The following is a 23,748-nucleotide window of genomic DNA, read 5'->3' as shown; positions in this document are numbered from 1 at the left end:
GTCAGGGATGAAGGAAAAAGGCCGGCTCCCCAGGTGCCAGGTGATGACTGCTGCAAGGTGAACAGGGGCCCTGAAATATGGTCCTCGTTCGCTCCAAGGCCTCCAACAGAGAAGTGACCTTGAAAGGGAGTGGGGGCGGATGGTGCAGGGCAGGAGTTGAGCCGTATGACCGGGACAGGAGAGGAGAGGAGGAGCTGGGGACCTCCAGGCAGCAGTCCCTGCTCAGGGGTCCAGTCCCGGGGGTGCAGCTGGCAGCATGGGCCCCAATGCAGGACCTGCAGCTCCCCTGCACCTTGAAGGCTTTGCCTGGAGCTGTTGTACCCGCCATGCACGCTGTACCACATTTGAGTCCCAGCAGAGTCAAACGCGAGCGAAAGGGGAAGAGGAAGACACGAATGATGTGGCTTGGGTTTGGCAAGCACAGGGTCCTGTTCTGATACAATTTAGGGATGAATGTTTACGTTTTCTTCAGTACTATATAATTCGGTCTTAAAATACTTTCACTACTCGGGGACTAGGAGAGTAGAACCTAAACGTATTGGGCAGCTAGACGTAACACATTATTCTGCAGGTTAAAGGAAAACACACTTTCTGAACTGTGCTCTGAAAACAAAGGCATCTGTAGTCAAATATGCTTGGAGCACCCAGGGTAGCAGTGAAAGCTGGATCTACCCAGTGTCCACACCCCACTTCTTCCTGAGCCACAGAACCCTGGCTTTATTCCAGGCACAGAGCACCCAGCCCAAAGAGCATGTTCCCAGCCTCCCTGTAGCTCTGTGTGGCCTTCTGATCAAGCGCTGGTCAATGAAATGTAAATTCAAGGTCTGGGAGTGACATGGTGGGGGGTGGGTTGTGGGGGGGTGTAGAGGCTGCTTTAAAGGAAGTTGCCTTAGCCAGGAGGGATATCAGCTCCTCCCAGCTGTTCCCCAGCCCGGAATGTCAATGTGATGACTGGACCTCCAACCCTCATTTTGTTCCAGGAGGCAATCACGAGGTTGGAAACCGCCAGAGTAAACAAAAGAGAGGAGGAGCCTGGGTGCTGTTGCTTCGTGGAACTGCCGGGCCAGCCCTGGATGACCAACCTCCAGTCTCACTTTATGTGAGACTACATTCCTGTTTTGGTTTACCCATTGTTATTTTGGATTTTCTGACGTAGTCAGTTGAATCTAATCTTAACAGAAACGGCTGGCATAGAAGACTTCCTTTTGGGAGACTCAGAGATCATATTAGCAAATTAGAGACAAATGAGAAGCTTTGCAATAAAGTAACCTATCATACGCAGAAGTCTAGAGATATCCCCTGAAGATTCCTGTCCCTTGGTTATTCAACAAACACTATTCTAGGCACTGCTGTGATGGGATTTTGCAGATGTAATTAAGGTTACTAATCTTTTGGCTTTAAGATAGAAAGCCAGTTCTGGAGCATCCAGGTGCGAGTCCCTAATCACAGACTGGGGAGAAGAGTCGGCCAGAGAGACGAGCTGGAAGAGGCAAGAGAAATATGATTGATGGGGAAGTCAGTATGGGAAGGATCGGAGGCACCATCGCCGGCTAAGGGATGTAGGGGCCCACGTATGGGAGCAGAGAGCAGCTGCTAGGATCTGCCCGAGGCTGACAGCCAGCCAGGAAGTGGGGACCCCAGCTTGAGGCACTGCTGCCCTCTCCTCTCCGTTTGGAAGCCGATGCTACCCTTCACTGCTCCACTGCCCTTTTTTTTTTTTTTTGGCGGTACGCGGGCCTCTCACTGTTGTGGCCTCTCCCGTTGCGGGGCACAGGCTCCGGACGCGCAGGCTCAGCAGCCATGGCTCACGGGCCCAGCCGCTCCATGGCACGTGGGATCTTCCCGGACTGGGGCACGAACCCGTGTCCCCTGCATTGGCAGGTGGACTCTCAACCACTGCGCCACCAGGGAAGCCCTCCACTGCCTTTTGAAGGGACTGCTCCTTTGCCAACTATTTTGGACGTCATCTGCATCTGGAGGTGGTCCTCCTCTCTCCCCGGCGTGTGGAAGGTGCTGAGCCCGGAAAAGCAACTACCCAGTTCCCTCCTGCAGAGAGCGTCCTGCCTCCTAGAGGGTGGTCACTGCAGACATACTTCTCAGGGGCCTGCTGCAGGGGTGCAGGAGTGCCTGGGACCTCTTGGGTATCCGGGCGCTTCCTGTGTCCTCATACACGGTCTAGGGGGACGCTGACGCGTTCAGCCCCATCATCAGCCTGGAGGACACACCAGCAGCACGGAAAAGGGGAAATGCTGCTGGCATGGAGCCCCAGCAGGGCTTCGTGTGCCCATCCGTGTCCCCAGTGGCTGTGACCAGGTTCATGGCCCGGTCTGCAGTGGGGCAGAGGAGGAAGGAGACAGGTAGGGGCGGGGTTGGGGGGACAGGCAGGGCAGGTCTCGTGGCTGCTTCCAGCATGGAAGACGGGAAGCCAATGGGGTCTTTTCCCTGGCTCTCCTGTCCTTCCTCCTGACCTCTGGGGGTGGTCCTCTCCTGGGCACAGGTGGCCGCTCCTGGCTTGGTGCTCTGGCCCTGCCTCACCTACCTAGTCGTGGCTGTCACGAGAGGGAGTTTAAGTTCCAGAGCAGGGCTGAGCCGCACAGGACAATGGCCCTGGCCTCCGCAGGGGGGACCTTTGACCTCTCAGGCTGGCTAGCATTACAAAGGCATCTTAGCTGTCTGACCTCATTATTGAGGTGCTACCTCAAGAATGTGCTACCTTGTGGTCAGCTGGCCCATTATGGTCTTTTTGTTTCCACAAACAGTTATGAATCTAGGAATCTGTTTGTGAATTGCCTGTGAATAGTTCTCCTGGCTGCATTTCATGCTGCGGGTTTGAACCCCCCAGTCCAGTGGATTGAGATTCTTTCGAACCCTCACTCTGTTATCAGGACCACACACCATTCCTCCTGGTTTCGCGTAGTCGATGTTGAACAGGAAACAGGTTCTGATTCAGAGTAGGCAACACGCCACCTGAAACTACCCTGTGGACTTTAGATATCACTTTTCAACTCTCCACGATGTAACCCATCTGCTGGTCATGGTTGGGTGGGCTTATCTTTTGGGCTTAACCCCCCTCTTCCAGGTCTCCACTCCCGGGGAGCCTCTGCTTCTATAGCCTGTGTCCTCGCAGAGCTGTCTTAAGGGGACAGAGGGTGGAACCATTTTTTCCTAGCTACAATATAGGACCTTCCTCTTTAAGACTTTTGGTCTGGACCTCCTGGGTCCAGAATGTGCCCAAGAGGAGACTCAGGGGTCAGACAGAGCTCCTGAGGGTCTGGTCAGTGGTGCTGTCACAAGCACCCAAGGGGAAGCAATGGACGCAGGGCACCTCCAAAGAGGGACCATCAACAACCTTCCCTGGCACCTACTGTGGTGATGGGAGGAGGCTGCACTGGAGAATAGGGCCAGCGGCCCTTCTCCAACCTGTGCCTCTTTCCCTTCTAAGTCAGGCTCTAGGGGAGGCGCAGCCGGCTCCTGCAGTGCTCCTGGACCACACGACTCCCAAAATGGCCCCGAGGTTCTGCAAACCAGGCCTCTGTCTGTCTTCTCCCCAAGAGGCCATGGCCACAAGTGCCACAGGGTGAGGAGGGAGCTGATGTCAGTGTCAGATGAGGCCTGGGCCCTGACCTTGGAGAGAGAGGGCAGCCCAGGAAGTCTGGCTCAGGCCAGAAGATGCTGTCCTCCCAACTGACACAGAGATCAAGTCTTGAGGACATGGTGACCTTGAATCACATTCAGTTTCAGACTCTCTGGCTGCAAGAAAATCTTATCTTCAAAGGTTTTGAAATCTGCTTTCCTCAAGCCTAGGGAAACATTTATGGAGAATAGTCGGTGTGCCGGGGACTGTACATGGGGCTGAGGAGATGGTGAAGGTGAATAAAATACAACCTGTTGGTACTTCCCTGGTGGTCCAGTGATTAAGACTCTGCACTTTCAGTGCAGGGGCCCAGGTTCCATCCCTGGTAGGGGAACTAAGATCCCACATGCCGCATTGCACAGTCAAAAAAAAAATTAAGAAAAAACCCTAATGAATAAATACAGCTTGTTTATGTGGGGGAGACAGACTGGTGAACAAGTGATAGGGAAGCAGCCTGAAGGGGCCCCCAACTCAGCCTGGGGGAACGGTCCGGGGAGCCTCCTAGAAATGACCACCAAGCCAAGTCTTAGGGGATTAACAGAAGTGGGGTGCAAGATGGGAACAAGAGTGAAGAAGAGGGGATCCTGTGGCAGGAACAGGACAGAGGGGAATGTCACAGGGAGGGCAGAGCACTCGGGAAATTGCCGGGGGGACTGAGGTGGGACCAGTGGCCAAGGGCCTGGTGAGCCAGGTTAAGGAATTCACTTCTATCCCGAGGCTGGTGCAAGAGCCATTGGAGGGTTTGACGCCAAGGAGTCACGTAGCCTGATACCCACTTTCGATGGTCCATTCTGAAGAAATGCCCAGGAGGGGGCACTGGAAGGACACTGCTGCGTGGCTGGATGCAGGTATGAGGGACGAGAAGCCAGGGATGCTCTCGTGGGTCTGGGTTTCCCCAGGTCTCCACCTCCACTCTCCCCTCCCTGACCTCAGGGCTGTGGGGTTTGGAGACCATCAGACTTCTGATGATGTTTGAAGTCAAGTGTGGGAAAGTGGCCCTGGGAAGTGTTCCCAAGGTAACAAGGGCCAGCTTATCCTAGATCAACCAGAGAATTTCCATGGGGCTTCCCTGGTGGCGCAGTGGTTGAGAGTCCGCCTGCCGATGCAGGGGACGCGGGTTCGTGCCCTGGTCCAGGAAGATCCCACATGCCACGGAGCAGCTGGGCCCGTGAGCCATGGCCGCTGAGCCTGCGCGTCCGGAGCCTGTGCTCCGCAATGGGAGAGGCCACAAGGGGGAGAGGCCCGGGTACCGAAAAAAAAAAAAAAAAAAAAGAAAGAATTTCCATGGATGGTAGCGGGGCCCAGGAGCAGCGGGAGGAAGGGAGGTGCAGGTGTGCCCAGAAAGGCATGACTAAAAGGAGTGCGCAGGACAGAACCTCCTTTGGACCCCCTTCCCGACATCTGGAAGCCCTCCAGCCCTGCTGCCTGCCAGCCCCATGCCCTTAGAGGCTGCTGCAGGGGTATCCCCGCTGCCGAGGGGCCCGGCCCCACACAGTCTGCTCGGTCTGTTCCTCCAAGGAATTCAATTCTAGCAGCAATTTCATCTCCTCCTCTGCCCAGCACCCAGGGCTGACCCCTGAGCCCCACCTGCTCTCCCAGTTAGGGCTGGGGGAGGGGAGGAGACTCAGGCTGACCAGCCAGCTTGATGATAGATTGTTCCATCAGGATCTGGCTCAGGAAGGAGGCTCTTGGCTTGGCCCCTGCCTCGGGAAAATCCCTTCTTCGATGCCTCACTTTGTCCACCCATCAAATAGGCAGATTCAGTATCTTTATCAACCCTCCTGGCCCTATGCTAGAAAAGAGGCTTGGTACGTTTTGTTTTTTTCTTGGGTGAACGCTTATCTTCAAAGTGCAGCGCTTTTATTAGAGACACAGGAAAACAAGAGCAGTAGCCACTGATTGCCTTAATTACAACAGCTGAGAAGAGTCTGGCGGGGAGACAGGACGTGGGGGCCTGGGCTGCTTATTTCCCAAAGCTCCAAGGGTTCCTAATCCTCCCCAGGAGGCTGGGACCTCAACTCTCCTACACTCTCTGGGGTGCACCCAAGTCAGAAAATACAAAAAAGCCTAAATGGCATTTACTAAATCACCAAGGTGGATTATATCAACTTGGGAAAGGGCTATTGCCATGCTGCTGGTGGCGGGACTCGTTATTGATAGAAAGCGATGGCCAGGGGAGTCATTCCTTCTGACAGCTCACATTGGAGGAGGAGAGCGAAGAGGGGCAGGCAGGCTGTGGGGAGACCAGGCCTTCCTGACAGCAGCTTCCGGGAGGCCAAGACACCCCCCAGCACAGCTGCTGAGCTCAGGTGAGTCACATGGGAAGGGTGAGGGGTGGGTACGGCCTGCGTTTAGCTTTTCAGCACAGTCAGAGGGGGGAGGGGTCAGGGGCCTTCCCCAGTGACTGAGGTTGGGCTCCAGGGGTCAGTGCTGGCCCTGGACTGCACCCCCTGCCCTGGACCTGAGGAACTAGGGCACCCCCAGCCCATTCCCCACTGCAGCTGTGACCCTCATCTCTGAGTCACCCTTTGATGAGGTTCCGATTCCTGTCTGCACCCCATTATTAACTGGACTCTTCCTTCCACAACTGTGTACTCTTATCCCCCAGCTCTGAGCAAACTGTGGGGGCAGCAGTGGGAAGCGTGGGCACTCTGCCGCAGGCCCAGCTGTGACTTACACTTAAATCACTTCCCTACTGCAGACTCCCGTGAGCAGCCAAAGACCCCTGTGCCCCTCACACACCCCGCAGACCAGGGCTGAGCTGGGGGGATGCAGGGACAGGCCCAGCCTCTCCCTCCAGGGCTCCCATGGGGGCTGCTGTGGAAACTCACAAACTTCTAATACTTCTTTGAACACAAGTAACGCATGCTTGTTGCACACACATTAGGAAGCACAGATGAGCAGAAGAGAATTAAAAATTGCCCGTGATTCCACCCGGAGATGATCATTGTTTTATGCCTTCACTCCGTGTATTCAGCCATTTGTCATCAGCTGTTCACACTTGTTAGTGCGCTGCGAGCATCGTTCAGGGCAAAAGAGCCATTTCCACATCATTTTCTTTAATGACAGCCCAGTGTGTGAGGTGGTCATTTCACCAATTTTTTCACGGTAGTGCCATCGGGGCTGCTTCCTGTATCATGAATAACGTTGCCAGGATCATCTTCCATCCATTTAGCAATATTTTCCCCGACTGCTCAGCTACAGGCACCCTCTGGGTACTGGGCTTACAGCCACTGACAAAACAGAGGCCTGTGCAGACACATCTCTGGGCATATTCTTTTCTGTTTTTTTTTTAACATCTTTATTGGAGTAGAATTGCTTTACAATGGTGTGTTAGTTTCTGCTTTATAACAAAGTGCATCAGCTATACATGTACATATAACCCCATATCTCCTCCCTCTGCGTCTCCCTCCCACCCTCCCTATCCCACCCCTCTAGGTGGTCACAAAGCACTGAGCTGATCTCCCTGTGCTATGCGGCTGCTTCCCACTAGTTATCGATTTCATATTTGGTAGTGTCTATATGTCCAGGCCACTCTCTCACTTCATCTCTGGGTATATTCCTGATAGTTCTTTCAGCTGATGACTGGATGGGACATTGCTGGGCACAGCTTTGCTGGGATTCACTCTCCCAAAGGATTGTGCCCGTCTCAGTGGCCCTTCAGAGAGCCGCTCTGGACAAAGCCCTGTGGCCTCTGTGCTCCAGAATGACCTGGCATGGGCGCAGGCATGACCCTAGGAAACAGAGCAGGCCCCAGCGGAGTCTGGCCGCACTCCGGGCCAGACTTTCACGGGGTGGTTGTTTTCCCAGGCCCCAGATTTGGCGGCTGCGTCTGGGCGCAGGATGTAATAGTTGAAATTGGGCCATCCTAGATAACCCAGAGGTACTGAGGTGCCTTCCCCACCCAGCTCCGGAGGCAGCCCTCCCAGAAGCATCTGGGTAAGGGAGAGGGCGCCCAGGCTCCCACCCCAGGCCCCTGGGAGCGGGTCCGGACCAGGCCCTGCCCCCCACCCCACAAACCCCACCCCCAGCCCAGGCCTCCGCCCCTGCCCCGGCCGCGCTCCGGCGGGTGCCCAGGTAGCCCAAACCTGTCGGGCCGGTTTCGAGAGCAGCGGGACGGAGGCTGGTGAAGGATGCACGGCCAGCCCCGTGCGCGGCCCGCACTCTCGGCCGCCTGAGCCCCGTCCGCCCGGCCCGCAGCCCACCGGCCGACCCCATGGTGCGTGCGCCCGGCCTCCTGGCGGCCCTGCTGGGCCTGGGGCTGGCCCTGGCCCTGGCCCTGCGGCGGGTGGGCGCGGCGGACTGCGGGGCCCTCGGCCCGGCGGAGCGCCTGGCGTTCGCCCCGGCGGCCAAGACCCGCTGGCTGGCCCCTCGCGTCCGCGCGCCGGGGCCCCTGGACCCCCTCTACGGCACCGTGCGCCGCTTCCTCTCCATGGTGCAGCTCAACCCCTTCCCCGCCGGTGAGTGCGTCCCTCCCCCGGGCGGGCCTCGGCGGGTATTGGGTCCCCACTCTGCACCCTAATCTCCTCTCCACCGAGGGGCGCACCCACCGTCGGCAGGCACTTGGAGGGCAGGGTCCCCAGCACTCCCCAGCCCCATCTTCCTCCCCAGAAGGCCCGGGCACCCAGGGCATCACCTTCCTGTGTGACCTTGGCAAGCCCCTTTCCCTCTCTGAGCCGCGGTTTCTCTGTCCTAAGGTAGAGGAAGTTACAGGCAAAGTTCTCCAGCAGCGGGTTGAGCTTTTTCTCTGGGTCTGGTGGCGCCGTGCTGGCTGTGAGGACCAGGATGGGCAGCAGGACAGCTCCCAGCCCGTCGCCTGCCTCTTAGGGGAAGGGCTGCTGCTAGGCCAGGCCCCTTCTCTGCTTTTAACCGGGCTGCCGGCTTCCCCGCTGCAGGGCCTACCTGGGGGGCGCAGGAGGAGGGGGGAGCCAGGCCTCCCTGCAGACACAGCCTCCTGTAGCCCGGCTGAGGCACGAGGGCTCCGGGCTGTGGTGACACTGCCTTCTCCGAGGGTGCCGAGGTGGTGGGAGGACACCCTTCGGAGAGCCCACCTTTGCCTGGCAGCGGGGGTGGACGCAGGGGCAGGGCAGTCACTGCCCCCAGACCCAGCTTGACTCTTTTCCTAGAGCTGATAAAGGCCTTGCTGAATGAGCCATCCTCCGTGAAGGCGGATGAGGTGAGCGGCCGGGGGGCGCTGCCGGGGGAAGGCGTTCAGCGGTGAGCACGAGGGACCGGAGAAGGGGAAGGGCCTCGTCGGCTCAGCCCACTTGCTGGGTGTGCCCCAGGGTGGGGTTTCTGGCATCCCTTCCCCTTTTCCGTGAGCACTGCAGTCCGCGGACCTGATTTCTAACCACGGCTCTGCCCTTCAGCGGCTGTGGGGTTTGCAGGGAACCCTAGCCTCTCTGGACTTCAGTGTCCTTTGTTTGTAGGATGGTAACACGGTGCCCCTCACAAGAGTTAAAGGAGATGCGAGATGTGTGCATAGTGCCCCCGCCGCCCCGCCCCCGAGTGTGCCTCCCTCCCCTTGGGTTTCCCTCTGGAGTCAGGCGGGAGAGGGCTGGGATGGCAGGATCAGGACAGCCCCTCATGCCTTGCTGCCCTGCCCAGGTGGTGCAGTATGAGGCAGGCTACGTGGTGTGTGCCGTGATCACCGGCCTCTACCTCCTGGTGGTACCCGCCGCTGGGCTCTGCTTTTGTTGCTGCCGCTGCCGCCGGCCCTGTGGTGGCCGAGTGAAGATGGAGCACAAGACGATGGCCTGCGAGCGAGGCACCCTCATGGCCTTCCTGCTGCTGACCACCCTCGTACTGCTGTGAGGGGCGCCCAGGTCAGGCGGGAGGCGTGGGCCGAGTTCCAAGGTGTCCACAGGCATCCAGCCAGCCCCTTGCTCTTCCCCCATCCTTGCAGGATCGGCGTGGTCACTGCCTTTGTCACCAACCAGCGCACGCATGAGCAGATGGGCCCCAGTGCCAAGGCCCTGCCGGAGACTCTGCTCAGCCTCCGGGGCCTGGTCTCCGATGTCCCCCAGGTGAGTGCCAAGTAACCCCGCACGTGCCCCCATGAGCGCCAGCCATGGGCGGGACAGAGCAGGGTAGGTCCTGCAAATTCGTGCATAGCCTGCGCATTAGAGAAGGTGCCCCTTCCAGCACGCACCCGACTGCCCCCTGCTGGAGAGTCCCTGTAATCCATGACGGCACCCATGGTATTCTCAGGACAGACGCCCAGTTGTGGCGTGTAGTGGGGGAATAAGGGCTGGGGAAGGGCCAGGAGCCGGGGTGTCCGGGGACAGGAAGGAGCAGCCTCGCGGCCCTGTGTTTGCCTAGGAGCTGCAGGCCGTGGCACAGCAGTTTTCCCTTCCTCAGGAGCAAGTCTTGGAGGAACTGAATGGTGAGGATTCCAGCTCAGGCCTGCCTTGGGGAGGCCTCTCATCCCCTCATCCCGGGCTCCACCTGGGAACACCCTCGCGGAGGCGGGGATAGGGTCCAGCTGGGGAGCACGGCGGCCGCTCTGCCGCAAGACCACCCTCCGGAACCCAGGGGAGGAGGATGGTTGGCTGGGGAGGCCCCTAGTCTCCTGGGGGCCAGCCCTGCAGACTGCCCTGCGCTCTCCAGGTGTCCACAGGAGCATTGGGAACACGATCCACACGCAGCTCCAGAGCACCGTGTATGAGGTCCTGGCCTCTGTGCTCAGCCTGGGCCAGGGTGAGTGTCGCTGGGGGGCAGGCCCCGCCCTCGCCCAGCCCTGCATTTCTTACACTGTCGGCGGTCCGCCCCTGACTTTCTCACGGCTTTATCCTAGGATCCCTTGTGGCACCTTTGCCCACTCCTGGCTTAACGTGCCCCAGGGCAGTTTCCATTATAACTACAGAGATTAAGGACCACCGGTCCCCTGGGTTTGGGAGGGAAAGATGTTCTGCCTCCTGCAAGGTCTCCAAGGATGCTGTAGCAGTGGAGACCACTCAGTCCAAATGTGGGTCTCGCAGCCCTGCAGGTCTCCGTGGACCACCTCCGAGCCCTGAACGCCACCTCCGTGGAACTTCAGGAGGGACAGCAGGCCCTGGCGCCGGCTGTCCAGGGGCACCGGGAGCGCCTCCTGGCCCTGCTGCAGGAGCCCAGCTGCCGGGGCTGTGCAGAGGCCCTGGACAGAGCCCACGCCTTGGAGCTGGGAGCTGACTTCAGCCAGGTGCAGGCCCAGGCCTGAGGCCCCTTGGGGTGAAAGGGGTTGCTCTGCCCGCTGCCCCAGGAATCCCTGGGCAGCCTCTGTTCCGGCTGTTTCCTGAAGCGGACTCCTGATCCCTCTCCCTGGGCTGCCCCTGCCCTCTCCACGTACCCAGAGTTAACGATGGTCATCCTGGCAGTGGAGTGAGAGCTTCCCTGGGCCACGCGCTGTGTCGTGAGCCTCGTGTGACTTTGCTTCTTGAGTTCTCACTGCCACCCAGGGCCTTCGAGGCTGTGGTGGTCCCCATCTTGCACACGAGGACACAGTATTCAGAGGCCTCTGCCCCCATCCTTCCCCAAGGACCCCTCCCAGGCCTCTCTGTGGACTTTGTCATAAGAAGCTCCTCAAACCATTTCAGGTGCCCTCTGTGGACGAAGCCCTGCATCGGCTGAAAGGTGTCCCAGAGGCCAGCTTCTCCAGCATGGTCCAGGAGGTGAGTGCCCGCCCCAGTCTACCCGATGGTCCAGGAGGTGAGTGCCTGCCCCAGTCTACCCGACTTCTTCGCAACCTGACTGGGAACTCAAATGTGAGGGGCCTCAGTTTTTCTCTTTTGGGGTGGGAACCCAGTTGAACCTAAGACTTGGGTCACATCAGGGCCTTGCCTACCCCGTGGCGCCCTGGGCTGGAGCCTCGCGATGCTGGTCCTTTTGTGCACGGGGTCTGGTGGGGGAGGCAAGCCTGGAGCTCAGAAGGAAGAGCTAGGACCCTCAGGAGCTGGGGTCTGGGGATGGCCAAGGAGCGAGCACACAAGCTGAGCCCCAGACGACAGGCGGGCTCTCCTGGGTGGAGACGGGCTGTGGGAAAAGGTGCAGCATGAGTCAGCGCCTGTGACCCAGGGCCTGGAAAATGCCGGGGTTGGGGAAACGGTGAGTCAGTCATGCTGGGTAACTAGAGCAGAGTGTTCCAGGAGGAGGGAAATAGGGCCTGAGGCTGGAAGAATAGACTGGAGCTGGACTTCAGGGAAATAGCCCTGGTGGTCCTGTGCAGAGTGGCTGGGAGAGATGAGAGGATGGCTAGGAGTCTACTGCAACAGCCTAAGCAAGAGGGGCGGGGACAGAAAGGAGCAATGTTTGGGGGAATTGAGTCAGGCCAGGCTGAGGGAGGGGAGAAGAAGGCACTGACTAAGAGAGCAAAGGGAAGCCTGTTCCCTGATTTCCTGGTCTGGGAGCACCGAGGGGGGATGCTCTCCCACTGGACCTGGCATGCAGGGGTCCCCCAAGCTAGGACACCCGGGCGGACAGCAGGAGGCACAGCTGCATTTGCTTCCGGCAGGAGAACAGTACCTTCAACGCCCTCCCGGCTCTGGCTACCTTGCAGACGGCCGACGTGATCAGAGGTGAGGCCCCGCCCAGGGGCCAGGCTGGCTGCCTAGGATGCCCCCCAACCCAGCCCTACTGACGAGGCTTGTTGAGAGAGGAGTGGGGTAGTGGGGTGGGGAAGGTGCAGGCTGTCCTCTTGGCTGGACCTGGACAGAGAGTGAACCATCTCTGTGCATCCCAGATGTTCTTCCTGTCCAGCCATCTCCTCCCTGGGCCCCTGGGGGTCTTCCCCATCCCATAAGCCCCTGCTGCTTTGGGCAGAGCTGAAGAAGGTGGTGGCCCAGCAGCCTAGAGAGCTAAGGACACTGGCCGAAGCGTTCCCAGGCTGGGAGGCGGCTTCTCGCTGGAGCCAAGCACTGGAGGAGATGGAACAGTGCAGCCGCCCCTACCTGAAGGAGGTGCAGAGATATGAGAAATACAGGTGCCTGGGAACCCGTGGGCGTGGGTGGAATGGGCAGCTCAGCTTCTCAGCCACCCTGGAAGCAATTTCCAGCCCTCATCAACCCGCCTTATGCTAAGTCTCCGCCTCCATTTAAGCCAAGCCCCCTCTCTCGTTGGGCCTCCGTGTCCCCACCTTGGCTGTGTGCCCTGGGGATCTGAGCCTGGGGACCCTGTGGGAAGTCACACTTCTAAAACCTCGGCCTTGGGGTAGTGGCCCCACCCAGCCACTAGGTCCTCCACCAGCCCCTCCTGTGCCCACTACTGCCCTTTCCGTGACGTCCCACCTTCTCTGTGGCAGGTGGATGGTGGGCTGCCTGCTGTGCTCTGTGGTCCTGCTTGTGGTGGTCTGTAACCTGCTGGGCCTCAACCTGGGCATCTGGGGGCTCTGTAACAGGGAAGACCCCAGCCACTCGGAAGCCAAGGGCAAGGCTGGAGCCCGCTTCCTCATGGTGTAAGAAGGGCTGGGGAGAGGGGGAGGGTCTCTCCCCCTGCCCCCGGGCTGGCACATTCCTCTCATGCCCATGGACAGCTTCTGGTGTAGCTGCAGGAGCGAGTCCTGGGGATCAAGAGACTGAGCTGTGGTCTGGCTCTGGGCTGACTTGCTGGGTGGCCCTGGGCAAATTATAACCCACCTGGGCCTCAGTTTGTATAAAAGGGTTGGCCTAGAGCAGGAATGCAAATAAGAAGCACTTCCCCTTCCCACACCAGTGGCAACTTTAATAATTAATGGGCACCTTTTCTCTCTGAGCCCAGATACAGCCTCAGAATCCTGCTTAACCCAGTGTCCAGGCAGCACTACCATTAGGAGGTGGCACCAGAGGTAGAATCTGTTTGCCAGCCCTGAACTAGATAGTCTCTAAGGCCAGGGTTGCCACATTCAGTTGTGCAGGAGGGTCACTGTATAAAGGTGCCTGGCCAAAGGGGTGAGTGAAATCCAGCCCATGTTTCACTCTCCAAGCCTCAAATCCTGGCATGGGGCCACGCCTGTCTCACAAAGAAGCCTGGTCAGTGGCACAGGTCCTACTCAGATGCTGTAGGTTGCTGCCTCTGCTGGTGGGTCATGGCTGGCCATGCCAGGTGGCCCCGTTGAGGCTGAGCTCTGGAGCTGGTCACCTCCATGTGTCCTCGGCCCAGAGGCCAGCAGCCCTGGCTCTTTGAGCAGAACAGCTGTGCTCTCCTCTAGGCTGCCAGGGCCAGCCAGGGCAGCAGCGGTAGAGTGGGGATGGGGGAGGATGAGGTGGGGCCGGTGAGCAGTTCTGAGTCCTCTCTCCTGCCCCAGGGCTGACCCACTGACCATGCTGGCCCCGGGATGGAGATGGGGATGGAGCGCACGGTCCAGGGCATCCTCCCTCCTGTCTCAAGCCTGTCCCTCTGCCTTCCCCAGGGGTGTGGGCTTCAGCTTCCTCTTCGCCGCGCCCCTCATCCTCCTTGTCTTCGCCACCTTCCTGCTGGGCGGCAATGTGCAGACCCTGGTGTGCCGGAGCTGGGAGAGCGGGGAGCTCTATGAGGTGGGCCTGCCCCGCTCTGGGGCCCAGAGGGACGAGGAGAGAGCTGTGGGCAGAGCAGGAGGTTTAGAAGGAAGTAGGAGCCCGAGGGGTTAGAAGGGAGAGAGAGACAGGAGGAATGATGGAGATGGCCAAGGAAAGAGATGGAAAACCACCAGTGAGAGAAAAGAGCCAGTGAGTCCCCGGAAGGCTGCCCAGGCCCCAGGCAGGGACCTTGAAGGATGGCCCCCAGACCTGAGGCCCTCTGCCCTCCTAACACTGAGTCTTGGAATTGGGGATCCTTGTTCCCTGTTGCACTGAGCAGGTGAGCCGAGATGCTGGCCTGGGTCCTCTGCTGAAGACAGGCCGGCCACCCTCCTGGAGAGTCACGGGGAGGGTCCCTGCCAGGATTTAGGGCCCTGGAGTGATCTGAGTTAGAGGCAGGTGTGGGCTGGAGTCCCAGGGTTGTGGTCTCTGCTGTGCCAGGGCAACGTGGGACTAGGCCCTGGGAAGCTGGGTGGCCTTGCCCCCCCACTCCCCGCTCCAGGCCCGTTCCTCTGTGTCCCATCCCCAGTTTGCAGACACTCCAGGGAGCTTGCCGTCATCCATGAACTTGTCCCAACTTCTTGGCCTGAAGCAGAACCTCAGCGTCCTCCTGGCCTATCAGTGAGCGGGGAACCTGGGCTGGGGGCCGGGGTGTGCGGAGGGGCTGGGGCGGGCATCCCATTAGGATGACGTCAGCCCCCACCTGCCCGCCCTCCTCTCATCTCTGATGCCTGTCATTCCTCCGCAGGCAGTGCAGGCAAGGGGCTGCGCTCTGGACGGTCCTGCAGCTCAATGACTCCTATGACCTGGAGAAGCACCTGGATATCAGCGAGGTGAGAGAACCTTCTGGAACACACTGGGGACCCTTCCTGCAGATCCCCCTCTTCTGGTCTTGCCTTGCTGGAGGGACCATCTCCTTGAACCCGAGAAGTCCACAAGAGCAGTTGAGGCGCCTCAGGGGCAGAGGACCCGGGTGCAAGCTCAGGACCTGGCCCAGGGCTAGAGCCCAGGGCAGCTTCCAGAGCGTGAATGCCTGGAGGCTCTGACCAGCTCTGAGCACTGCGCTCCCGGAAGAGCTGAACACAGGTGAGGTTGAGGCCAGGGTGGTGACAGTGAGTGAGAGGACCAGGGTGTGTGTCCTGACTGAGGACAGGCATCGGTTTGGATGCTGCAGTGGGAGCGGGGTGGTTGGCGAGGGAGTGTGACAGTGAAAACGATGGTGATGAAGTTGGGTACCACTGGAGGAGGGCTCCCCACAGCCTGTTCCCTAACCACTGGACTTTGTCAGAACTTGCTATGTAGAACTGGAGAGATTTACTCACACTGGCAAGAGACGGTTCTAGAACAAAGAAAAGGAAGTGCTCCTTCATGAGAGGAGACGTCCTTTGAGAACGTGGTTCTCCTAAGGGTGCACAGAAGCTGTAAAACACCCCCTCCTTTCCTCTCTTCACGCCTAAATGAGGTGGGAGGAGAGCTGCCTTGGCTCCGCCAGGAGCCCTTCCCAAGCATATCCTGGGAAAACCACATTTCTCTCACCTGCTTCTCCCCCCACCCCTCCTAAACTGCTAACTCCTGATTCTGCCTTGTCTCCAGAAACCTTCCAACTCCTCTTGAACCCACCACCTGCACCTAGTCCGCAGGCTAGCATAGCCAAGTGGTCCAGATTTCAGTCCCAACTCCACGCCTTAAACTATAACCTGGGGCAGTTTCCTTAATGCCATAGCCGTCTCCTCTTTCAGCGTCTCTAATCAGAGGAGAGGTCCACTGAGCCGGCACTGTCCTGGTGCAAGGCTGGCCACAGAGGGCTGCAGCAGGGGGCCTGAGCAGAGGAGGCCCTGTGCTCTGCTGGCGGAAAGGGGAGGGCTCTCAGCCCTGGTCCAGGGAAGGGAGGGGTCCAGGTCACAGAAGAGTCTGGACAGATAGGGCTTCAGGTCCAGAGGGACTGGGCAGTCTTTGGGGGCCATCTGGCAACAAACCAAATGTGACCTTAGGAGAACTTGTCCTCGAAGGAGATAATAGTGAACTGATGATGCAGAGATAATTAAGACAAGGTGTGCTTTCCCGGGCACCACGAGGACTCTGCCCACCTTGAGTCATCTCCTTTACCTCTGTGTTACTGGTGCCTGAAACGCTGCTCCAAAACCCCTGCCTCTGAGAGGATGGGTCTTTTCTCCCCCTGGGGAAGGCAGTGTGAGGAATGGCGAGAGGTGAGCTGAGCTGGGCTCCGTACTCTGAGGCTCCGCCCTGTCTTCAGCCTCTCACCTGTGAAACACTGGGGCTGAATTTCATGCCCTTTAAATCTCTCCCAGCAATGGTTGGAAAATGTCGAGTCCCTTTTTTTTTTTTTTTTTTTTTTGCGGTACGCGGGCCTCTCACTGTTGTGGCCTCTCCCGTTGCGGAGCACAGACTCCGGACGCGCAGGCTCAGCGGCCATGGCTCACGGACCCAGCCGCTCCGCGGCATGTGGGATCTTCCCAGACCGGGGCACGAACCCGTGTCCCCTGCATCGGCAGGTGGACTCTCAACCACTGCGCCACCAGGGAAGCCCTCGAGTCCCTTTTTATTTTTATTTATTTATTTTTTATTTTTTTTATTTTTTTAACACCTTTATTGGGGTATAATTACTTTACAATGGTGTGTTAGTTTCTGCTTTATAACAAAGTGAATCAGTTATACATATACATATGTTCCCATATCTCTTCCCTCTTGCGTCTCCCTCCCTCCCACCCTCCCTATCCCACCCCTCCAGGCTCGAGTCCCTTTTTAAACTGTGCTCTGTCTTAGAAATGTGATTGGGTCTATTCACTCATTCATTCATTCACTGATTTTTACACATTCGACAAATTTGTACAGCCCCACCACGTAGGAGCCTCTGCTCTAGACGCTGAGGGTTTGGTAGAGTGGGCAGATGAGGTGCGGTTCTCGTGGAGCTGATGGCAGTAAACTAGTACCCAGATAAGTAAATAGCACACAGGTGCTGTGAAGACCTTAACACAAGGTGACGTGATAAAGATGGGCCGGGGAAGCTCTTTTTCTTCTGTGTGGCCTGGGAAGGTCTGTGCTGCTGTCCAGTAGCCAGATAGGTGCTGGAGGAGAGCTGGGTCTCGGTGGGGGTAAGGTGGAGTTGGGGATGCGTGGGGAGCAGAGGCCTGCTGGGAGCCTGTCTGGGGCTGGGAGTGTCCAGGGTAGGGGCCCTGGATATCCAGAAGGAGGGCCCTGAGGGCCTGCTGACCCCTCACTTAGGATAGCAGCTGTGGGGTCCTGGCTCACCCACAGAGCACGGCTCCACCCTGCTCCCTCCCTCCCAGTACACTGCCAAGCTGCAGCAGGAGTTGCAGAAGCTCAAAGTGGACGTGAAGAATCTGGACCTGCTGAGCCCAGCCGCCCGCCAGGACCTGGAGGCCCTGCAGAGCAGTGGGCTTGAGCGCATCCACTACCCAGGCTTCCTTGTTGAGGTCAGCAGTGGGCACCTCAGGCCAGACCACGGCAGAGCAGAGGGGCCCGCAGAGGAGCTGGGGGTCGGGGAGCTGTCTCACCTTGTCTTGGCCCTCCACCGTCCCTGGACCCCTCCCCCTCCACATGTCCCTGGGGCCTCTTCTGCCGGGGGTGTCTCCAGACCATGTGTCCCAGCTGCCAGCACCTGGGCTGGGCGAGAATGAACGTGCCTACACCCAACAGCGTGTGTTGCTGTCCGTGGTCCTGAACCCACTGCTGTGGCGAGTGCTGGTGGGACGTCACCTCTCCGTTGGGTTACACCAGAGGGTGCCTCATTGTTTTTTCTTTCCTAATGGAAAGTGTCTCATATGTTTCACAATTTCAGGTCAAACCCACTGTGACTGATGTGTCACGATAGACTCAGCTGGTGTGGGTGCTTTTGCAAAGACTGGGAATTCTGGGGCTGGGGGAGCCGGGGTTCATCCCCTCTTGGCCTCTCCTGTCCGTCTCCAGATTCAGAAGCCTGTGGTGAACATCAGCGTGGAGAAGCTGGCCCAGGAGCTGGAGGGACTGGCCCAGACCCAAGTGAGAAGGGAGCAGAGACCCCACTTGGCAGGCTGGAGCCAGGGGCCTGGGAGGGGGGACGGGGTGGGAGTGCCTGGATTGGGGAGGGGACTGAGGGCCCCTGTCACCGAGGGCTGAGACTCTGGATCCCCGGCTGGGGTGAAGGGTTCTGTAGCATCAGATGCTACAATCAGATGACGTCAGATGTGGTCTGACATCGCACAGCTGGGCAAGCACCGCTAGGTGCACACCGCTTGTGGAATCTGCCGGGACAGACGCTGTGAGGACAGCTCGACGGATCAGATATCATGACAGTTGCCTCTAGAAGCTTCAAATGGACTGGGAAAAGTAGCACTTTGTATTTATAAATATAGAGAGTTTAAAAAGTTCTCTTCAAGACATCTCATAGACACCCCTCCCCTACCCCCCACGATGCGCAGAGCAAGCTAGGGCCGGACCTGGCACTTGGGCTCAGGCCCCCAAACCCAGATCTGGCCAAGGAACTTAAGGAGGCCTCAGTTTTCTGCCTCTGAGGCCAACCTCTGATTCCAGCGCTTTCCACATCCCTCCAGTATGTCTGGTTGAACGGTTTGGTGAAGGATGTGTCGTCAAAGCCTGTCTCGGCCCGGGCAGAGTGCCATTCTGATATGTCTCCCCTCAGGGCAATACTGTGCTGGCGCAGCAGCTGCAGAAGGAGGCCCAGGGGCTCAGAAACCTCCGTCAGGAGAAGCTCCTCCTCCAGCAGAGGCTTGTGGTAAGTCTGGAGGCTCAGGGAGTCCGGGACCTGGAGAGGAGATGCAGGCAGGGGGCAAGGAGGAGGAGAGGGATGCTGGGAACCCTCCCTCCTACCAGTTCCTTCCCCTGACCAGCCCTGATCTCTTTTTCACAGGCTAAGCTCAACCTCAGTGTCCATGCCCTGGCATCCTCTGCCCCACTTCTCCAGGTGGCTGCTGGGGATGGATGGGGTGGGGGGGAGCAGGTGGGCAGCAGAGGGAGCAAGAACGTGCGGGTCCAGCTGGCTTGGGACCTCACCTGCTCTACCCAGGCCCACTGGAAGTTGAGGGTGGGGTGGGAAGATCCTTGAGGACCGCCATATGTGTCCTCTGTCCTTAGGGCCTAACACCACCCACCCCAAGGTGAGTATGTTGTGTGTCGTACGTTGAGTTAATGAATGGATGACTGAATGAGTGGCCGTTCCCTGACCGAGCCCCTCTCCTCTCCCCCAGCTGGAGACCTCAGATGTCCTGGACAGAGTCACTCACCTGAAAGGAGAGCTGTCTACCTGGGCCACCCGTATACTGAAGAATGTGAGTGGGAGGATGGGGCAGGGCTGGGGGGTGGCTTCAGAGTCAGAGGTGAGTTGAAGGGTTAAGGCTCGCAGGGCTCCCACCCCAGGATTCTCCAGCCCTGCCGCCTCACCGTGGCTCCCAGGAAAGCCAGCTTGGCCTGTCCTGATGGTGCCAGGCATGGGGGGCAGGGGTGCTGGCCCTGGGACTCCGACCAGCCCAGGGCTCCTCTCTTCCCTGCAGGAAACTGAGTGTTTCCTGACCCGGGAGATGGGCTACTTCTCCCAGTACGTGGCCTGGGTGAGAGAGGAGGTGAGTGTGGGCTCAGACCCTCCTGGCCTCAGGCAAGCTTCCAGCGGTACCAGCTGTTCGACCTCCTCTGCCCCCTGAGAGCCCCTGGGGGTGCCCTAGGCCTTCAGGATTGAACCCAAACTCCCAAACCTGGCATCTGGCTGGCTGGGTTCTGCCCATCCCCCAAACTCTGCCATAGCCCTTCTCTGAGGCCTGAGCGTGGACCGGGCTGTCTACCACCCACACTGGACTGGCAGGGGTCTCGCTTAACCCTGAGTGTGTCTGTACATGCGTGTGCGAGTATGTGTGTGTGCAAGTATGTACGTGTGTGCAGTGCATTGTGTGTGTGTGCACACGTGTTGCCTCCCAGTGAGAGTGTGACTTAGAGAACAGCTCTGGGCACACAGTAGGGGCTTAACCCAGGCTGGTGAACAGGGTGGGAAAGGCAGGAGGTGAGCGATGAGCTGATGGCAGTGTGTCCTCCCTTCTCTGTGTTGCCACATCCGTGTGTCTGTGTACAGCTGTGCAGTGGCTCCCCACTGTGTCCCTGGGCCTGTCTGTGTCCCTGTCAACCTCCCTCTGAGGTTGGGTCTGGGTGTGTCTGCATGTACCTGCCTCACGTTGACACCACAGGTGACTCAGCGCATCGCCACCTGCCAGCCCCTCTCCACAGCCCTGGACAATGGCCGTGTGATCCTGTGTGACATGGTGGCTGACCCCTGGGTGAGTGCCCCCCAGCCCATCAGGGCTCGTGGACGTGGAGGCCCCCACGGGAGGGGCAGCGTGAGCGGGGCCCTGCCCTGGGCCTACACCCCCGCCCTTTCCCTCAGCTCTGAGAATGCGTCCCCGTGCCCCACACTGAGTCAGCGGGGGGACTGGGGGTGCCCAGACGCAGTGCGCTGACCTCACCTCCTCTGCTCCAGAACGCCTTCTGGTTCTGCCTGGGCTGGTGCGCCTTCTTCCTGATCCCCAGTGTCATCTTCGCTGTCAAGACCTCCAGATACTTCCATCCCATCGGGAAACACCTCAGGTGAGGAGGCTGCCAGGCCTGTGGGGTGCAGCAGGGGCCCAGGCAGGAGCCCTTCCGGCTGCTGGGCCCGGCCCCTGCTGCACGCCATCTTGAGACCTCCAGGCAGGGGAGGCTTATGCCTAACCCTGAAGTCACACAGTCTGAGGAGCTCCAGGGCCAGAAAGTTCTTCCATGTGTCTACCCTGAATCCTTCTTGCTGCAACACATCCACCAGACCTAACTTTTGGGCACCCTTGCTACCCCTGAAGAGCTTCTGAGGCAGGAAATTCCGGGCTCTGGGCTTGTTCCTGTGTCGGGGCTGAGGGCCTGGGCCTGGGGGCCTCACTCACTCACTCCCTGTGATGCTGCAGCGCCAGCAGCTCTGAAGACACTCAGCCCTTCCACATCCCCCGTGTCACCTCCCTGAAGCTCTAGGACCGCAGTGAGTGAGTTTCCCCCTGCTTTACTCCTTGGTGCCAAGGGTGGGGCTGAGAAGGGAAGGGAAGGGTTTGGGTTCTGGGGTCTCCAGGGCCCAGGAGAGCAGGAAGGTTCTGGGACTTGGCTGGGACTGATAGGCCTGAGCTCAGCTCCTCCCCTCCCTCCCCTCCCCTCCCCTCCCCTCCCCTCCCTTCCCTTCCCTTCCCTTCCCCCTCCCCTCCCCCTCCCCTGTTTGTTCTTAATCCACAACAGGGATATGGACGCAAGGTGATGCATGGGGCTGCCTGCCTTCCCTGCTGACTTTGCCTGGACCAGAGGATTTCTGTCGCTTTTGCCACCAGAGCCCAGGCTGGCATCCAGGCCTGGATTGTCCCCCAATTCCAGTTACCTGAGCCCATCTTGCTACTCCCTTTGCACCCCTTTCTGCTCACGACCCCTTCATTCATGCTCAAAAACACACTTACCTTCTGTTGAATCTCAGAGCAAACAGGTTCCTCCAGGTGTGTCTCCCTCATCCTCCTTGCTGCAATATATTAGCTCCAGGAAGAGCCTGTTCTCCACCTAGTGGAACCTCCTCTTCAGCCCCTTGGGCAGGACAGAGGCCCTGGCCAGCCCCACTCTGTCCCATCTGCCCCTCCCCCTGCCCATGCCTCCCACACGTCTCCAAGCTCCTTGCCCCTTTTCCTCCTCTCCTCTGACCCCCCACTTGCCCCACTTCACTCTGTCCCCTCCCCAGCCCTCACTCCCTCCCCCCAGGGAAGCCCTTTCCCCCCCTTTGTCCCCTCTTTACCTGTCCCCTTACTACCTGTCGGCCACAGGGACCCCTCCTGCCACCAAGCAGGCCAGGGGCCACCATGGCCTGGGCCCGGGCCGGCTGCAGGCTCTGCCTCGTGGCCCCTGAGCCCTCCGCTGCTCAGGGGGTGGGACCCTCCACAGACCCCGGCCTGGATGTCTGTTCCCCAGGGGGTGTGGGAGGCCCGTGTGAAGGCTGAGCCCCCGTCTGCACCTTGGGCTGGAAGTCACACTGCTGTCCCTCGCCTTAGGGAGCACTGACTCCCTAAGAAGGGACCTGGGATGTGGGCTGGAGCAGGGGCTCCCCCTCAGCTCCCGAGAAGGTAGCCTCTTCGACAGTCACCACCCAGCTTTCCAGGAGAGATCTGGTGGCCACAAGAGGATTTGGCACTGTGGCCCTTACCTCTTCTATCCTATGCCCCTGACTGGGCATCACCCCTAGTCCATCCCTGTGCCCTCCCTGCATGCTGGACCCTGAGTTCCAGAAATGGGGAGGAGGAGGGGAGAGAAGAGGTGGACAGGACGGATCCATTAAAGTGTTCTCACCTGGCTAAGTCTTGGCCTTGGATCCTTCCGCTCTCCCAGGTAGGGCCCTGGATGGGGTTGGCGCTTAGTGAGTGTTTGTGGAGAGAATCCAAGGCCTCCTCTGACCACAGGCATCCAGGGGTCCCCCCAGTAATCAGCAGGTGGGGAGTGGGGCCCACACTGAGAGCAGGCAGACTTGGGTTCACACCTGGCTCTAACGTTTGGTAACCAGGGCACCTTGAACATGATCCATGGGTCCCCTAGACCTCAGTTTTTCCACCTATAAAATGGGGAAAATAGTCATAGCCGCCTCCTAGGGTTGTGAATAATGTGACAGTGTGTGGAAATCCCTTGGCAGGGGCCTGGCACAAAACAAAGACTCAAATGCTGCTTTTTTTTTTTTTTTTTTTTTGCCATGACTGCTCTGGGCCGGGGGCAGAGCTGGGTCTGGGCAGATACAAGCGAAGAGGGAGATGGGTCCCTGTTCAAAGGAGCAAAGCTCTTCAAGATTAGAGTCTGCTGAGTTTCAGAGGGTGTCTATGTTTAGCTGCATCTTACAAACCAGCAACAAATTTGCTACTAGAAATTGGGATGGTGCCTACACCATGTATGGTCACTATGGCACGCGCACTCTCAGACCAGCATCCTTGAGTGTAGCACAATTGCCTCTTCTGGGCTTTTCCCAGAGGATTCTTGGCTTGCTTTTCATGTTGCCCTGTGTGGGGAACTGAAGCACCCTGCATTTTAAGAATGAGATTGATGGGATAAAAATAGAACTAGAAAATGATTAAAAAATCATTTCTAGTTCTCTATCAAAATTGCCTATCTTACCTTTTATGTATCTGAGCAAACAAGTATGGTTATTTTAAAGTTCAATAACTCCCTAATATGGAGCCTCTGTGAGTCTGTTTCCAGTGTCTGTTGTTTCTCTTGGTTTTTGTCAGTATTGTCTTGTCTCCTCACATACTTGGCAAAAATTGAGTGCCACACTTTGTTTTTATTTTCTTTTTTCTTTTGCGGTTCGCGGGCCTGTCACTGCTGTGGCCTCTCCCATTGCGGGGCACATGCTCTGGACGCGCAGGCTCAGCGGCCATGGCTCACGGGCCCAGCCGCTCCGCAGCATGCGGGATCCTCCCGGACCGGGGCACGAAGCCGCGTCCCCTGCATTGGCAGGCAGACTCTCAACCACTGTGCCACCAGGGAAGCCCAAGTGCCACACATTTCATATGAAAACCTGTAGAAATAATTTTTTTTTTTTTTTTTTTTTTT

The 23,748-nt window shown here is 58.5% G+C and overlaps 1 protein-coding gene across 4 annotated transcripts; it reads left to right on the top strand.

The window, feature by feature from the left end:
- Positions 1-7,732: 7,732 nt before the first annotated feature.
- PROM2 (prominin 2) lies at positions 7,733-23,366 on the top strand. 4 transcript variants are annotated; one of them, XM_027128987.1, is made up of 24 exons: positions 7,733-8,094; positions 8,761-8,810; positions 9,242-9,444; positions 9,540-9,660; positions 9,995-10,019; positions 10,244-10,333; positions 10,615-10,814; positions 11,209-11,283; positions 12,123-12,186; positions 12,431-12,590; positions 12,909-13,061; positions 13,995-14,118; positions 14,669-14,760; positions 14,888-14,972; positions 17,448-17,594; positions 18,088-18,159; positions 18,800-18,892; positions 19,028-19,081; positions 19,365-19,445; positions 19,668-19,736; positions 20,349-20,438; positions 20,639-20,745; positions 21,096-21,170; positions 21,415-23,366. In XM_027128987.1, the coding sequence occupies exons 1-23, from the start codon at positions 7,851-7,853 to the stop codon at positions 21,157-21,159; spliced, it is 2,463 nt and encodes an 820-aa protein (XP_026984788.1). In that variant the 5' UTR covers positions 7,733-7,850; the 3' UTR covers positions 21,160-21,170; positions 21,415-23,366. The 4 variants fall into 4 exon arrangements, 3 of the variants coding, with proteins under 3 accessions (XP_026984788.1, XP_026984787.1, XP_026984786.1); XM_027128986.1 differs by having other exon boundaries at positions 7,739-8,094; positions 9,956-10,019; positions 21,096-21,166; XM_027128985.1 differs by having other exon boundaries at positions 7,739-8,094; positions 9,956-10,019.
- Positions 23,367-23,748: the final 382 nt, after the last annotated feature.

The sequence above is a fragment of the Aethalodelphis obliquidens genome, unplaced genomic scaffold, assembly GCF_003676395.1.
Source record: "Aethalodelphis obliquidens isolate GAN/ISIS:26980383/991018 unplaced genomic scaffold, ASM367639v1 scaffold35, whole genome shotgun sequence".
In the NCBI taxonomy this organism is placed as follows: domain Eukaryota; kingdom Metazoa; phylum Chordata; class Mammalia; order Artiodactyla; family Delphinidae; genus Aethalodelphis; species Aethalodelphis obliquidens.
The sequence above is the reverse complement of the archived record's forward strand: the minus strand, read 5'-3'. Positions and strand labels throughout refer to the sequence as shown.

Excerpts from the sequence above, each read along its gene's own strand:
- PROM2 (XM_027128986.1), top strand. The coding sequence starts at position 7,851 with ATGGTGCGTGCGCCCGGCCTCCTGGCGGCCCTGCTGGGCCTGGGGCTG. Across the intron at positions 14,119-14,668 it reads AGAGCGGGGAGCTCTATGAG|TTTGCAGACACTCCAGGGAG; the intron begins GTGGGCCTGCCC and ends TCCCATCCCCAG. Across the intron at positions 19,082-19,364 it reads CCTCTGCCCCACTTCTCCAG|CTGGAGACCTCAGATGTCCT; the intron begins GTGGCTGCTGGG and ends CCTCTCCCCCAG.